Below are 16,720 nucleotides of genomic sequence, written 5' to 3' on the forward strand. Positions count from 1 at the left end.
AGCAGACCGGGGCTGGGAAACGTTCACTGCAAGGAGTCAGACTTGGCCCAAAGAAGAGGGAAGGAGCAGACGTGAGGGAGGAACAGGCGTGTTCCACAGGCTTGTTTGCAGTGTGTTGTCTTCAGCCAGGGTTTGCTGAGGTGAGCTAACGGTGGCCAAGCAAACTCAAACCTGGGTTGGAAACACGCAGAGTCATTAAATTCGTTGTGTCAGCCACACAGCCACGCACGTTGAGGCCCCACACGCCCACTGCAGACTCGTAGAATTGCTTTGCTCTGCTCGTGGTGATGTGTTAGCCTAGGATTGGTAAGTAGTAGACAACCCCATTTTGTGTATTAAAGTTTTTATTCCTTAGTAAGAATTTATTATTTTTTTTTAATCACAAAATAGTGTGGAAATATTTAGATAATAGAATTCATGGAGTGCTGGAAAATACTGGATATAAAGGTTGATTTCTAATATATCAGATACTAAACTGTTCTAAACCAGCTGGTTTCTTGCAGACAGGATTTATTCTTTTTAATAATTTAAGACAGCATAAGCTTGTATCAAGCATAAGCATCGTAACAAAAGTGCAACTTCTTCAGCAAACCCTCCCCAAGGATATTTAACTCCAAATATCAGAACAGGTATTTTCTCCCTACAAAAATAGCATGTCGGACATCGTTAATCGGATGTGTTAATAACAGCTCTGTACACCCAGCCCTCCGCGGGCCGCGGGGCCGGGGGTGAGGCGAACAGCAGCAGCAGCAGCAGCAGCAGCAGCAGCAGCAGCAGAGGCACCAGCGGGGATGGACGCCAGGCGCTGGTGTCTCACCTCTTACATAACATTCAAGTGAGATCCCTCACAGTGCTACCTTGGCAACAAACTAAAAATACCCAGGCAAGGCCTTGCTCGTCAGCCCCGTTAGAGAAGCCGTATCCGTGTGATTATCTGGCGGCTGGGTTGTCTCTAGAAAAGGGAAATCGCGGGGCTCTGAGCACGGCGTGAGGGGAGGACCCGCCTGGGGGCTTGCCCCGACCCGACCTGCTCGACTCTGATTGCAGGGTTGGGGGGTTACCCACGGCCCCCGCTCGGGTCACTCGGAATTCGGGATAAAACCAGGAGCTGAGGCTGGCGAGCTGCTCTGTGCTTTCTCAAGGGAGCTGGGGGTCTCTGCTGCATCAGTGCAGAAACATTCATTTCACACAGCAAGGTTGGGGGGCACCTCTGGGGCCCCGACTGAACGAAGCAGCGTGGGAACAACCACGCTCACCACAGCCGCGCCGCGTCGCCCCAGGCACCCAGAAATGGCCACAGCGACAGAAAGCGACCCCACGGACCTGACCCCCCCTGCGCCCCCAGACCACCCCCGGGGCTCAAGGCACTGCAGGCTCCGGACTCAGGGCATGGCTCCGGGCTAGGTTCCCGGTAAAGTGCTCGCAGAGGTGTTGGGCTCTGCCTCCTCCCTCGCCTCGCCCCTGCCCGCACCCTGAGCCCCCCGAACAAGTGCAGGGACTCGGGCACCCTGTGCGATCCCCCTCCCAGTAAGGTGCGACATCTCCGGTACCTTGTGGGGCGCAACGAGAAGCGTCCTTGCTCCTTTTATCTTCCTCCGCAACACACCGACGCGTTCAGAAAGCCCAATATTAAACAAAATACTGAGTAGCAAATTTCATCCGTGCCGGTCCGGGGCCGCGCCGGGACCAGCGCCGGCTCCCGGCGAGCCCTCTCGGATGCCGCCAGCTCCCATTGAGCCATCGCAGATGCCGCCTTGCCCCCCGCGGAAAGCCGGGAGCACCGGTACCGGCCCCGACGGCTTCTCCCCGCCCCGCGGCGGGGCGGCCAAGTCCGAGGTTGCGGAGAACAGCGGCAGCGGGGAACCCCACGGAGGCTCCCGGCCGGCGGCAGCTCACGGGCCTTCGGCACCGGGCTGCTCGGCGGCGGAGGGCTCGGGCTCCTCGGCGGGCTCGGCGGCGGTGGCGAAGGGGTGCGGGAGGTGGGGCGCTGGGGGCAGCCCGGCGGCGGCCGCCTTGTCGGCGGGGCCGAGCACGGAAGAGAGGCAAGGGAAGGAGGCGGCGGCGGCGGCAGCAGCGGCGGCGGCGGCTGCCTGTGCCGGGATGCTGGGGTAGAGCAGCGGGATGGGGGCGGCAGGGTACAGGTACTTCTCCAGGCCGCCTTTATCCAGCAGCGGCTGCATGTAGGCGGCGGCCGAGGGCGAGATGAAGTAAAAGGGCAGACAGAAAGGGGCGGCCGGCTGTCCGAAGGGGCCTCCGCCGCCCGCCCCCAGAGCCATCAGCGAGCCCAGCAGCGCCGCGTCTGGTCTCACCAGAGCCGCCGCCGCCGCCGCTTCGGCCCCCCGCGCCGTCAGCCCCGGGACACCGGGCAGGGGACTGCCGCCGCGGTCCAGCTTCAGCCGTTTGGGAGCGGGGGGGACCTCGTCCGCCGACGGCTCTTGCTTGATGCTGAGGGCGGGCAGCGCGCCCCCGGCCGCCGCGGCGCCGCGCTCGGGCCGCGCTTCGGCCTCGCCGCCGTAGCCGCTGTCCGTGTCCGTGTCGGTCTCGGCGCTGGGCTCGGCGTGAGTCCGCTGGATGACGGGCACGCAGTTGGCCTGGCCCTCGGGCCGGTGTCCCGGCGCGCAGGGCGGGGAGCAGGACGATGCCTTGCTGAGCGGGCCCGGCGGGGCCAGCAGCGGCGGGCCGGGGAGCAGCTGCGCGGACACGGAGTGCAGGTGGCCGAGGAGCTGGGCGCAGCGCTGCTCGCGGGGGGCGCCGCTCTCGCAGCGGGACAGGTACTGCAGCACCTCCTTGGCGCAGGTCTGGAAGCCCGAGTGGAAGGCGTCCAGGTCGGCCTGCACCGGAGACTTCATGGAGCGCTCCCCTGCGGGGTCGGACCAGAGCGGGCGGCGTTTGCCTGCGGCTCCGCTGCGGGGTTCCGCGCCTCCCCCGGCCCCCGGTGCGTTCCCGCGGCGGCTCCCCTCCCCCGGCCCCGCTCACCGTTCTGCAGAGCGATGATCTTCTGGTGCTGCTGCTCCGTTAAGGCCGTGAGCGCTTTCAAGTGCTTCAGAGTCAGCTCCAGCACCACCGCTTTCTCCAGGTGTCCCAGCGTCTGCAACGGTAGCGAAGGGGGCGGCTCGGCACCATTTCTGGCCCCCACCAAGCGCCGTAACTCCGGGGAAAGGGGTCCCCGGGGCGTGCCATTGCCAGCCGTGGGGCAAGGCAGGCTGGCGTCCCGCGTCCCCGCCACCCCGGGGGCCGTGAAGCGGGCGGACTGCCTGCGCATGTACAGAGGAACCATTCGGGCTGGAAAAGCCCTTTCGGACCATCGAGTCCAGCCCTGACATGACTCCGCCAGGTCCGATGCTAGCCCCGGTCGCCCAGCCCCGCACAGCCGCTGACCCTCACCCACCGTCAGCTTGAGGTGCTCGGGCAGCAGGTCCTTCAGCTGGGCGATGCACTCGTTGATCCGGTCCCGCCGTTTCTTCTCTATCAGCCGGTGGGGCAGTTTGTACGTTTCCTGGCGAGCGCCGGGGGGAGGCCGGGCGTTAGACTCGAGTCCCCGGGCGCGGGAGCGAAGCCAAACAGACGCCGTGCCGGACGCACGCCGCTCGGTACCGCCCGGGCACCCTCTCCTAGACCCGCTTGAAACTCGGGGGGGTTAAAGCGCACCCCACCACCCCAACCCCCCTCCTCGGGATGTTTTTGGGAGCGAAAAAAATCAGCGAACCCCAGTGAAGCCAGGACAGCCCCAAACACTTACTCCTACCTTGCTCTCGTCCCTCTTCACGCCTCTTTTGGGTTTGCACATGTAGAGGGAAGGATAATCCAGCCTGGAGGGGAAAAATACAACGCAAAAGCTCCAGGATCGGTATAAAAGAACGAGAGCTGAGCTGGCATGTCCTCCGGTGGTCAAACAGGAGGAAGATCCAGGCACGGGGGGCGAGCCCCGCGCATCACCGGAGGGCCGTCTGGCAACACTTTTTTTATCCAGAAAAGCAAAAAATCCACCGAGACGGAGACGCTTCGGTCCCTTTTCTCCTTACCCTATAAAATCCCTGTGCTCCAGCAGCTGCCTCTCGGGCAGACGGGAGATTCCTTCATCCATCTCCGCTCTTTTGCCGTCGCCTGCTTCAGCTTCACCGGGATGCTCAGCTCGTTCTTGGGGAGATCCGACGTTGCCGCACATGCAGCCGCGTCTGTGTCCCCCCCACCCTCCCACCCCCCCAGCCCCAACCCCCCCCAAAAAAAAAAACCACCTCTTGTCTCCGCCGCTCTTCTCGCCCCGCAAAGCCGACGCCGCCAGCCCCGCACCCTCCTCACGTGCGGTGCGCACCGGGGGCGGAACCGGGAGGGGGGGGGGGGGGAAGGACCGAGCGGAGGGAGGGGTGGCTTAACGGGATGGGCAGCGGGGACCTCCCCCCACCCCCATCCGCAAACGGTAGCTCCTCTGCCTTTGCTGATGGGCGGGGGATGGGGTGGGGGGGGGGTGTCTCTGCTGCTGTCCCTTAATGTGGGGAGGGTGACATTGGGGCAGGATTTGCCGCCCCCCCGCCCCCGCCAGCCCCCTCCGTAATCCTGTCTCACGCTGGTACGAGCACAGGGCTGGCAACGTGACCCGGACCTGCTGCCACATCACTGCCGCCGGCAGCACCGGGGAGGGCCTTGTCCCCCCCGCCTCGGGAACAGGAACTGGCACCCGGTGGCACCGGCAGGCACCGGGCACCCTTTGGTCTGGGAGGTACAGGGTACAAGGGGGGTACCCCTTGATGGGCAACCCTCCAGGCCAGCAAATAGAGGGGGGGGGGAGTGATGCTCCCCTCCCTCCCCTTGAGAAAATGGGGTGTTTGTTTCTCTCCGTGTCCCTGCGTGTCCCTGTCTCTGCCCGTGGGCATCTGCAGCCCTGCAACGTGAGGGTGCGCGGGAAAATGGGGGGGGGGGGGGAGCTGCAGTGAAATTGGGGGGTGCAGGGAAATGGAGGGGGGTAGGGAAATGGGGGGGATGTGTGGCGTGTGTGCAGGGCCCCCGGACACCCGTGCCGAGGGGATAGAGGAGAGCAGCCGCCCGCTCCAGACCCCCACCCGGGGCCAGGCAGGAGGTTTCTCTCCCGGTGTTCCCGGAGGGAAGCAGCAGCAGAGGCGATCCACGGGGATGTGTTTGTGTCCCCCTCCCGGCCCTGCCTCTGCTCCTGCTCGCAGCGCCGACTCTTCGGAGCTGCATGGCCCCTCCGATTCCTGGGGAACAGTTCCAGTCTCCCGCAGCAGCGGAGGGGTTTTGGGGGGGTGGGGTGCCCGGAAAAGAGCGAGTAGCCCCCCCGGAGGAGAGAGGCAAGCCCCACACAGCCATGGAGCAGAGTCAGAGAATCGTTTGGTTAGAAAAGCCCTTTCAGCTCACCCAGCCCAACCGTTCCCTAACTCCTCCAGGGCTGGGGCTAAGCCATGGCCCTCAGCACCACAGCTCTGCCCCTCTGAAACACCTCCAGGGGTGGGCATTCAGCCACCTCCCTGGGCAGCCTGTGCCAGGCTCTGAGAACCCTTTCAGTCAAGAAGTTTCTTTCCATGTCCAACCTAAACCTCCCCTGGTGTCCCAAGGAACAAGTGATAGAAGGGGAGGAAATGGCTTCAAGTTGCACTGGGGGAGGTTTAGGTTGGACAGCAAAGAAACTTCTTGACTGAAAGGGTTCTCAGAGCCTGGCACAGGCTGCCCAGGGAGGTGGCTGAATGCCCATGCCTGGAGGTGCTTCAGAGAGGCAGAGCTGTGGTGCTGAGGTCCATGGTTTAGCCCCAGCCCTGGAGGAGTTAGGGAATGGTTGGGCTGGGTGAGCTGAAAGGGCTTTGCCAACCCAAATGACTCTGTGTGCCAGCAGTAGTTAGCCATGCAGCATGGGCACTGGTTGCTCTCAGACATCCATGTTGGACATCTAGGATGGAGCTACACTATGTCTTGCTAGTCAGTTAAGAGAGACAAATTCCCCTCCTCCTGACTGGCCTGCTCTTTGAGAAACCATCCAGAAAACTGGAGGCACAGCTCAGATAAAAGGAGAAGCTTAACCCTGTGGTGAAGCCGATGGGGACCTTTTGGAGGAGTGCTGGCTCAGAGAGCCTGGACTCCCAGAGAGCAGGCAGCTTCCTCCAGCTGATTCCTCCTGTGGGCAGGAAGGCAGGCAGGGCTCTGCATGGTTTCTGTGGCTATATTTGGGGTGGGAGCATTGCTGGAGCACCTCCTGTGTGCAGCACCTGGAGCATTGCTGGAGCATTTTGCCAGTTTCATCCTCTTGGGGTCAACATGCAAATCTTCAAATCATGGAAACAATGTCTGGAGTCAGCTTCTAGGAGAAGTCCTGATCCTGGGATTCCTCTGGAACCAAGTGGGAACGGAAATTGAAGATGACCAAAAGATGCAAAACATGAGCTGAGACAGCTGGAGACTGCAAAAGGAGTTCCAGCCACATCTGGAAGCTTCTAAGAGAAGTTTACAAGAGGTCACCTGCAGACAAGGGTAAAAGGCCTCAGTGTCCACAGAGAGGGTGGAAAGCCTCCTGGAAGACTCCCAGTTTAAAACCAAAGAGCTGATCAGCAGAGTGGCTGTAATGGAAAAGAAGTTTTGCAGAAGTCCAGAGGCACAAGACAGGCACTGGGCAGTTTGTCAGCCAGGGTGAACCACAGCAAAGAGTTAAGAAACCAAGAGAAATCACTCAGGAAAGGACATCCAAGGTCTGCAGCTCACTGCAGGAGGAAACCAGCCTCCTGCTACAGACAAGGACCAGCCACAACACCAGCTCCAGGCAGAACACCACCCCCAGCCAGAAGACCAGCTCCCCAGGATCTGCAGCCTGCAGGAGGTTGGGATCAGGCCGTTTGCCCTAGAGGAGGCGGTGCAGGAGCTGGGGTCTGTGAGCACAACACCGCTGGGAGGTTTGCTCAGCTCAGCTCAGTCCTTAACCAGGGGAGTGGCTCTGAAGCAGGTGCCTGGGAGCCAGCTCAGGGGGTTCAGCTCTTCTGGCAGTGAGTGCTTGCTTCCAGAGAGAGCAGAGTGAATCCTCTGGGCTGGCTGTGTGACCAGAGCCAAGTGTCAGAGAGCTGGCCACTGGTGAGGAGGACTCAACTGAAGGGTCTGGATGGTTTTGATTGAGTACAGGATGTTACTGCAGCCTCCCAGCACAGCTTGGCCATTGACCTGCTAACAGACTTCTAGTCATGGGAGGGCCAAGCTGAGACCAGGGCCAGAGATGAAATGAGCGCACATGAAAACCTGAGCTGGGTCAGAAACAAGGTCCAGCTGTCCTGGAGCCCAGCAGGAGGAGCATGAACAGAGCATGCACGTAACAAAAACTCTCCTGGCCAGACTCCCAGGTCCTGGTGGCCTCTGGTGCAGAGGCCTCCTGAGCCAGCAACTATTTCTCTCTGTTTAATGGGAAGCCAAAACCTCTGTGAGGGGCAGAGGGGTTTGCCAAGTAGCTTCAGCCATGGGCTTCAGCAGAGCATTTGGCCAGGAAGCAGACACTGGTGAGAAGCTCCTGGGTCACCAGGAGTCCCTGTGGCTGACGTGGGGGGAAGAGAGAAGCTGCATCTCAGGGAGTGCCACAGACACCTGCTGGGTGTCAAAGGAGGGGGACAGCAGCATGCAAAATCCAGCCAAGGCCAGAAGTAGGAACCAAGGGAGCTGCTGGGGAAGGTGGTGGGGCCAGGGCATGGCATGTGGTGTGCTGCAGCCTTTGCAGGGTTGCAGAATGGGGAAATGGGGGCAGAGCCAGGGCCACAGTTTTATGCAGGGCCTGTTACAGACCCCGTGGAAGGGTGACATTGGTCACAGAGGCACTCCTCAGCCACGTGCAACGTGTGATAAGAACAGAGATGGTCAGCCAAGCTAGACTGGCACTTGGGCTGATGGTGGCTTAGCTCCTCAGCTTGACATGAGGACAGGAGTGTGGAGACACTGCCTCAGCTGGCAAAGTCAGCTGGGTGAAACAGGGCCCTGGAGCACGAAGCTGGGTGTGATGTTGTCCTCATGCCCCTGGGTGCAGCTGGGAGAGAAACATCAGGAGCTGTGCTTACCCCCTTCCGTTTGGACCTTCCCTTTGAGGATGTGCTTCAAGGGAAACAGAGGCCCTTCATCGAGGGGCTGCACTGCCTCCTGTGCTTGAGTCTGTCTGAAGCAGAGCCTGGGAGCTGCAGAGCCTGGGAGCTGCAGAGCCTGGGAGCTGCAGACTTGCACGCAGCACCCTGGGGCTCAGCTGCTGGCACACCAGTGCCAGATGGCCAAGTGAGAGACGTCCTCTCCTTCCAAGTCCTAGGAGGTATGGGAGGATTGCACAAAGCTCAAGGGAGAGACACTGAGCCCAGAGCATTCCAGCAGATCTGTGAGGTGGTTGGGAGCCCTAAACCATCTCCATGTGACCACAGCCTGAAGGGCTTTGTGCAGACTCTTCCACTCAGCTGGTTTGCTCCTTGGGACTGCATCAGGCGGCAACACCCAGCCTGTTCCAGGCCTCTTGGGGGTCTCAGGAGCAGCAAAGCTCTTCCTCACCGTTGTGGTGAAAACTTAAGGACTCCACTGTGCCCTTCTGTGGAGGCTGGGAGGAGAGAGTCTGGGATCAGGCACAGAAGTACTTCTTTTGTTGCTTTTAGTGCCAGTCTGGGGTATTTTGCAGAAAGAACAGAGTGAGAAGCTTTAGGGTGACCCCAGAGCAGCCCTGCAGGACCCTCTGTGTCAGGGCACCCAGGGCTGGCTTGGATGTTTCTGGTGGCACACAGAGTACAGTAGGGTCCTGGCACAAAATCCCACCCTGTCCTGAGGCCCATTGGGAAATGTGCTGGGGAAGAACACCCAGGGGAGCACAAACCTTAGGGACAAATTGAAGCACAACTCCTCCAGCCCCACTGCTAGCTCCAGAGGTTTGCAGCAGGCTGCAGGCACACCTGAGGGCACCCTGGGAGCACTCAGTGTGTGCCTGAAAGGGAAGCAAGGAGCAGAAGGCTGTGAGCAAGAGGAGCACAAATGTTTGGAGACAGGACAATGCCTCTCTGGAATTACAGGTGAGTTGGAATGTGTCATTCATCACTGCTTGAAAGACTTCCCCTCCTTCTCTGCCTGCTGGCTCTATTACAGCCTTGACAGTTTGAGCTCCCTCAGGAGAAAGGAGGTGGCTGAGAGGGCAAGTGTGTGTGGGGGAGGTTCTCCTAACTCCAGGGGTGCAGGACAGGCAGGACAATCACCTTCCTCTGTGAAACAGCAACCATCCCACCCCAGACCCTTGGGTGTGAGCAGGCACGGGCAGGGAGGGGAGAAGGCAGGGGAAAGCCCAGTGAGCGGTTTGGGGTACAAGTGGTACTTGGGGCAGGCTGTCTCTGAGCAGAGACCCAGGCTCCTGTCAGCTGAGTGCTCCTGGGTCCAGGGAAGAAGATCCAGAGGCTTTATGAATGAGGACTCCAGCAAGAGAGCCTCTGAGTTCATCATCAGTTTGGTTGACCTTTAGTGGCAGAAGTGGAGTTTTCTGTTTCATTGCAGACCACCTGCTTGAAGCTGTGCTCAGGCCACACCACAGGGGTGCACAAGGGCCTGCAGCTGGGGGGGTTGAGCTCTCCAGCTGGAAGGACAAGGGGAGAGAGGTCAGAGGATCTGTTGGTGCCTAACTGCTTCTGTCACCACCCCAGAGCTACCGGAGTGTGCAGACACAGGGAAGCCTCCTGCATGGTGCACAGAAGCAGATGGCACTGGGCAGGGAGCTGAGCTGTCCCATGCTGACCTAAGGGGGGACCAGCTGCAGTCCAGCCCCAGGTCACAAGCAGAACAGGACAGAGCTAGGCACAGGCACTCCAGGAAGAGGACAAGCATGGCTGGTGGGCACTGTTATCCAGTATCCAGGATAGCTCTGGCCCTAGCACCAAGGGAAATGCCCCCTCAGCCATGGTGCTTGTGTGCCCTTTGCTCCTGGAGCTGGGGGCAGGGATGGTCACCTGTGCTGGCAGTGCTCCCTGGCATGTGCAGGGCCACGGGGAGCTGCCCTAGGCTGCAGCTGACACTGAAGCTCTTGCAGACCCTGCTAGGCAGAGGTCATTTCCCCACCTGTTACTCCTCTGCCCTTTGCTTTACCAGGCAGCTGCTGCAGCCCAGACCTGGCCCCAGCTGTGCATGGTGCCCAGCTGCATGTGGGCAGCCGTGGTGGGCAGCCCAGCCCTGCCCAGGGAGGCTCTGCTGCCCTCAGCTGAGCAGTGCTCCAGACAGCTGCCTCTGGGAGGGCGGATTTCAGGAGGCTCCAAGAGCCAGCTTCATCTAGCTGCCTCTCAGCCTTGTCCCCTGCGTGCTGCCAGGGAGGCCTGGCACAGCCCCTGGTGCTGTTGGCAGCCAGGCCTCCAGCGTGGCGAGGGGCTGGGCTGTGGCTGGGCAAATGTTTTCTTTCTGTGGTCAGAAAGCAGGGCTGGGCACAGCACTGTGCCCCAGGCACATCCTGACAATGAGCCCCTGCCCACCCAGCCCACCCTGGCCCCAACCTCCCATGTTGAGAGGGCAGCAGCCACCTAGGATCCTCCTCAGAGGCAGTGTCTTGCCCTGGAGGGCAGCAGTGGCCATGGCACTGGTGGCACTGGTGGGGAGGAGCCCTTCTTACTGGGAAGAAAGTAGGGGGATGCCAGAAGGAGAGCTCAAGGTGGGTTGGCAACCATGGGGACACTGCTGGGCCACCCACACGGCCCACTGCTGGGCATGCTGGCACCCACTGTCCCTGGCAGCATGGCCAGGCATGGGTGCCCTGCCAGGGGGCAGCCTGGTCAGCAGGCACTCCTGGCTCCCAGGCAGGCACTGCTGAGACTGCAGCTGCATCATTCCCCACACCCCTGAAGGTCCACATCACCCTCTCAAAACACCCAGCAGCCCAGGCCCCACACACAGACCTCTCATGGCTGCTGGTGGCCTTGGCAAAGAGCAGGGCATGACATCACCAGCACCAAGGCCACCCTTTGCCATGCCCCCACCCAGTTATGATGGCAGTCTGCAAAATGGGGAAGGAATAAAAACACCCAAACCTTCTGGTCCCCATGGCCACAGCTCAGCCCACAGAGCCCTGCACAGTACTCCAGGGCTGCGTGGGGAGGTCTTGCTCGTGGGCATTGCTGTATGGCACAAGCCTCTCTGCAAAGCCACTAATGTGCTGGAGTCTCCAGCAAGGCAATGAAGCCCTGGCACCGACAGTGCTCCCTGGAGGGCAGAGGCACCGTGAGGTGCCACCCAGACCTGCCCCGGGAGCTGAGCTGGGTGGGGGTGCGTGGCACAGGCTGTCCAGGGAGGTGGTGGAGTCCCCATCCCTGCAGACACTCAGGACAGGTGTGGGCATGGCACTCTGGGACATGGTGTGGGAGTGGTGGTCAGACTGATGCCCTTGGAGGGCTTTCCCAGCCTCCACTCTGTGGTCTGGTGCTGATGGCAGGTTGCAGGTGGGATAGAATCAGCCCCTGCAGGTGAGGGCTCTGCAGAGCTGTGTGGGATCCATGCCCTCGGAAATGCCTCTCTGTGGAGCTGCTGCCCAGCTGACAGAGAGCCTCCCTGTGTCCTCGTGGCCTGGGCAGGCAAAGGTGCCCCAGCTCCCAGTGGCACAGCAGAGCTCCCACCCGAGGTGGAGTGCTGAGGATGGTGCCGGGAGGGCAGTGGTGGTGGCCTGGCCCTCACACCAGAGCCAGGCACAGGGCAGCTGCAGGACGGTGCCTCCTTCCTCTGGAGGGGAGAGCTGATGCACAGGGAGGAAGCCATGGTGGAGCAGCCAGCTCAGGAAGGGGCTGGAGCCAGGATTTTGTTTTTAACCTGTTTCTTGTTTATTTAAGCCTTTGAGGAGGATGAATAAAAGCAGCCACTGCCAGGGCCCGGCCGTGTCGCAATCGGGGCTGTGTGCGCTGGCAGCCAGGCAGCCTGCGTGAGGGCAGAAGCCACCTCTGGGGTCACTCTCCAGGCCCACAGCCACCCAGCACCTCATCCTGGAGGCAGGGTGCTCCAAGCAGGGATCCTGGGCACAGCTGCACTGAGCCAGCTGCAGGCGCTGGACACTGTGGCTGCAGGGGAGCTGCACTGCCAGGCAGGGCTGGGCACCGGAGCTGCCGGTGCTCCACCGAGGCAGGGATTGCAGCTGTGGCATTTTTGTCCTGGTTGTCTTGTGCAGAAGAGGTGAAAGTGACTTGTTCCCCATTGTAGAGAGGCTTTGGTCCTGGGTGAATGCCCCTGGGGCTGATGGAGCCCTGGCCCCTGCCTGCTGCTAGTGAGGGTTTGCTTGGCCCCTGCCCTGGCAGCAGGCACCTCACAGACCTGCAAGCCCTCTGCAGCACCCAGGGGCCGCACACGGCCACGTGCTTGGTGCTGCAGCTGGGACTGCAGCAGGTGTGCCAGTGGCAGACAGCTTTGCTGCTGCTCACATTGGCCCCACGCTGTTCACAGAATCCCAGCAGGGCAGGGCTTGGGAGGCAGCTCTGGAGACCATCCCTGCCAGAGCAGGGCCACCCAGGGTCAGTCCCACAGGGACACAGCCAGGTGGGTTTGGAACGCTCCAGAGAAGGCTCCACAGCCTCTCTGGGCAGCCTGCTCCAAGACCCTGCCTCCCTCACAGGGAAGAATTTTTTCCCCTCATGTTCACATGGAGCCTCCTGGGTTCCAGTCTGTGTCCATCCCCCTTTGTTCCTCCTCAAGCTCTGCTGAAGGGCTGCGCTTGGAGAGGCTCCAGCTCGGATGTCAAAGGCAGCTGATTGCTCTGTGGGCAGGTTGGGTTTGTCTGGCTGAGCTTTCCCCTTGTCCTGACACCTTTCTGACTGCCCTCAACTTTTCTGTTTGCTTTGTAACTCCTCCTCTGCTTTCCTCTGAGAAGGTGGCAGAGCTGCTGCTCTCGGCAAGGCTTCCCAGCCCCCGTGCAGGTGTTAACCATGCATGGGGGAAGATGTGAAACAGAGGCAGGAATGCAAATTCCCGCTGCAATTTGGGTCACATGTCCACAGGGAATTAGAATTCCTCACATGCCTTCTCCCCAGCGGGACTGCTGCCTTCAGCTGGGCTCCCAGTTGGTCTGCTCCCCTCTCTGGTCTCTGGAGGCACCCAGCTGCCAGGTGCTGCAAGGCTGGAAGAAGGAGAAACACAAAACTTGCCTACAGGGAAGTATTTTCCTACCCCTAAACATTTAACACTTGGTGTGTCCCAGGGAGAGCTCTGGTTTCACAGAACCCCAGGGTGCCAGGTGGGAAGGGACCCCAAGGACCATCTGCTCCAACCTTGCTAGGTGCTGGTGCAGCTGAGAGGCCAGCAGCCTGCCCAAGCTGAGTGTTGAAGCTGCCCACCATCGGGGACTCCACTACTGCCCTTGGGAGGTTTATCTCCCTCTGCATGACTCTCTCAGCTGAGACAGCCCCAGGGACAGCCCCAGCCCTCAGAAATGTGTGTGTGTCCCCCCCGCCCCCATTGCTATCAGACTCCTGAGCCCTTGGTCTCAGCCATCTCCTGTGGCAGTGGATCCCAGTCCTGGATGCAGTGCTGACCACAGCCCTTGCTCCTCTGGCCCTTCCCTGCTCACCTTTAAATTCACCCCAGGCATGCCCACACCTTCTGCTGGATCCTCACCTGGGCTTCCTTGCTGCAGCCTCTCGAGGGCTTTGCTCTCTGCATGTCAGTCAGTGCCAGCTTCATCCACCCCCCTCCCACCCCCTGGCCCACCCTTGCACAACAGATTTCCCCCCATCTTGCAGAGGGACTTGGGCAGAGGGGGTGGCACAAGACAATCACAACACCTCCACCTTTGGCTACTGTGCTCTTCAGAGGGTCCTGCTCTCAGCCTTGCCCTGTCAGTAGCATTTCCCTTCTGCTCCCTGCACAGCCCCCTGGGTCTCACAGGTGCTGCTCTGTGCAGGTGAGGAGCTCAGCTCTCGCAGGGGCTCACACAGATGCCAAGGGAGCAGCAGTCACAGCTAATTAAAATGCTCTGCTTCAAAATCATTTTTGCTAATTGCTAATATCTAGCAGCACCATTTTAACTGCAGACTCCATGTTCCATGGGGATTTGAACTCTTAATTCTCCACTGAGCTCCCTTGGCACCATTTAGCATATCAAAATGTCCATGAAATTGAGGAGCCTGAGTCATGTTACTGCTCTAGGAATTACTGCTAGCAGTAGCAGGACAGAATTGTGCTGCAGGAAAACCAACCAAATTCAGGTCCTCTTCCCCCTTCTCCCCAAAGGCAATTCTGCCACAGACTGACCAACCCAGAAGAGCACAGAGGCTGCTCTGGGCACAAGCTGCTTTGCCAGGAGAAGGATGCACAGAGGATTCCCTTACAAACAGCACTGCTGTCCTAAAGGGCTGGGCAGAGAGCTCTTGCTGAAGAGCCCCCAGAGGAGGCAGTTTCTGTCAAAACCAGCAGCCTGCTCTTGTGCCTCCCACTCTGGGCACTGGCTGCTGAAATGAAGCTGCTACCCCTGTGCAATGCCAACCACCAAACCAGTGGCAGAATGGATGCTGGACCTCAAGTGTGGTGTTTCCCAGGCTCCTGCTCTGCTGGGCAGACACAGTCTCCCTGCAGCTCCCCTCTCTCCCCCTCTTTGCAGCAAGAGGGTAGCCAGAAGAGTTCCCAGCATGGCTCTGCCACTGAGTCGCTTGTTGACCCTTGTGCACATCCTGTAACCTCTCCTTGTCTTCTAGAGCCACAAAGCTGCATCAGCCCTGATGGGCTGAGCCTAGCAGCAAGGACTTGTTCTTCTGCAGTTTGCTTTCCCCACTTGTAAGCTGAGCATCAGGATGATTGCCCAGGTCTGAGGGGAGACCTCAGTCATGGATGTGTGTGAAGCACTTGGGAAGATGCAGGGTGCTACAGAAGTACAAAGAATACCTACAAAAAACCCCAAACCCCCCAAACACCACCACCAAATCCCAGACCTCCCAAAGCTGCTTCCTGATGCAGGCCTCCAGTTGTGCAATCCAAAGAAGTGCCATTAACAAGTGAAGGAGCCAGTCTGTGCCAAGCCCCAAAGCAGTGGGCAGGGGTGGGCAGCCTGGCCCCCTCCTGTGGCTGCTGGGCACTAGTAGGAGCAGGAGGGAGCAGAAAGCTTGCCCACCGTGGGGCTCTGGGAGGGGAGGCACCTCCATGGCACACAGTGTGACTCACACCTTGGCAGGGCAGTGTCCCCACAGCCAGCTGTGGCTCTTGCAGCTCCCATGGTCAGAAACCCTCCTCTGCTTCCCAGGCGAGCTGCACCCATGGCTGTCTGTGGCCATTTGTCCTTCTGCCAACATTGTTTTAGATTTAACAGGAGATATTTGTAGACCTGTGGTGTCCTCTCTAACCCTTACTGCTGCAAGCCTGAGCAAGGCAGTCACTCTGGGGTTCCTGTTGGCAGCTGAGGTCTCCAGCCCCCTGCCAGCCCCCTGCCAACACTCCCTCATGCTTGCTGCAGTCAGTTTGTCTTTCTGGAGCGGAGGTGGATAAAGCTGCAGGCAGCCTCTCCACAGGGTGCACCCCTGCTCCTCTTCAGTAGCAATGGTACCAAGTACTGACGAACGCCTCAGGTGATGCTTGGAGCAGCCTCTCTCCACCATTCACAGCAACCCTGTCAGCAGCCAAATCACCTCATCCCCCTTCAGCCCTGCGTGCCGAACCTTGCATCTGGCACAACTGGGATCCATCCTATTCCCATTGTTCCCATCCTCAGGGCCAGGCAGCTCTTCCTGTTTGCGAGGCCAGGGCCCCTGGCTGAGCAGCCCCCGCTGTCTGTGTCACCAGGAAGTGTCCCCATGCACTCCTCCCTCTCTGTCACAGGCCATTGTTAACCCAAGGCAGTCCCCAGGCAGCCCTCAGACCATTCCCCAGCAGCTGCCGTCCAGCTCCAGCACAGCTCACTGCCAGCCTCCATCCTGCTGTGTCTCACCTGTCTCCAGGGCTGGCTGAGGCTGTCCTAGGAGGGGAGGTGGTGCCAGTCCGTAGGGACCCAGCCTGTGCTTGCAAAGCTGCTGTGGTCCCTCAGAGACCTTGCAAAAGAGCCAGAGGAGCCAATGCTAAGCCAAGAGAACACAACACCCAGGGCAGCCAGAGAGGAATGTTCTTCACCATCTGCTGGAGCACATGTGGGAGCTCTGGCAGCACCCGAGGCCTCTTGTCCTCAAGAATCCTTTCCCATGACAGGTCACTGGTCTGAGGAAATGGAGGACACAATGGACTCAGGCTGCACCAGGGGAGGCTTAGGTTGGAGAAGAGGGAAAGTTCCTTTGCTGCAAGAGTGGTCAGGGACTGGCAGAGGCTGCCCAGGGAGGTGGTGGAGTCTCCAGCCCTGGAGGGATTCAAGGAACCTGTGGCCATGGCAGCTGGGGCCAGGGTTTGGTGGCCATGGTGGGGTTGAGTTGATGCTTGGACATAGTGAACCTGGAGGGCTCTAGCAACCTTAATGATTCTGTACTTTGATGATGCTGTGATTCTGTAGGTACTAAGACAAACTCAGGAGGACTGGGAAGAACACTGGAAGAAGTGAGCCCTGATCCACTCAGGTCTCATGGCTCCCAGGAAGGCCAGGAGCTCTGGTTTCAAACAGCCAAGACAAATCTTTGCCACACCGAGGACAGCAGCAAACTTCAGCAGGGCTGCAGATGTTAGCTGCAGCTCTGCAGTGCTGCAGGGCTCTGGAGGCTCTGAGAAAAGTCAGCACTTATGCGAGGCCTGGCTGGAGGCTGGCAAGGGTCTGCCTTTGAAAGACTGAGAGCTCTTCAGCAAGTTCCAGCTGGTGCCTTCCAGAGGG

The 16,720-nt window shown here is 59.9% G+C and overlaps 1 protein-coding gene across 1 annotated transcript; it reads right to left on the reverse strand.

Annotated features, from left to right (window-relative positions):
* Positions 1-326: 326 nt before the first annotated feature.
* BHLHE41 (basic helix-loop-helix family member e41) lies at positions 327-4,188 on the reverse strand. The gene is made up of 5 exons (XM_068142871.1): positions 4,023-4,188; positions 3,746-3,809; positions 3,389-3,496; positions 2,977-3,088; positions 327-2,860 (listed from the first exon to the last, which is right to left on the reverse strand). The coding sequence occupies exons 1-5, from the start codon at positions 4,163-4,165 to the stop codon at positions 1,893-1,895; spliced, it is 1,395 nt and encodes a 464-aa protein (XP_067998972.1). The 5' UTR covers positions 4,166-4,188; the 3' UTR covers positions 327-1,892.
* Positions 4,189-16,720: the final 12,532 nt, after the last annotated feature.

Source organism: Melanerpes formicivorus, unplaced genomic scaffold, assembly GCF_026170545.1.
Source record: "Melanerpes formicivorus ecotype bairdi unplaced genomic scaffold, bMelFor1.0.p_v2 SCAF_8, whole genome shotgun sequence".
NCBI classification, from domain to species: Eukaryota; Metazoa; Chordata; class Aves; order Piciformes; family Picidae; genus Melanerpes; species Melanerpes formicivorus.

What these genes read in the sequence shown, in the direction of transcription:
- BHLHE41 (XM_068142871.1), bottom strand. Translation starts at nt 4,165, where the DNA reads ATGTGCGGCAACGTCGGATCTCCCCAAGAACGAGCTGAGCATCCCGGT. An exon ending in TGAAGAGGGACGAGAGCAAG is followed by an intron (nt 3,497 to 3,745) that starts GTAGGAGTAAGT and finishes GGCGCTCGCCAG; the next exon opens with GAAACGTACAAACTGCCCCA. An exon ending in GATCATCGCTCTGCAGAACG is followed by an intron (nt 2,861 to 2,976) that starts GTGAGCGGGGCC and finishes CCGACCCCGCAG; the next exon opens with GGGAGCGCTCCATGAAGTCT.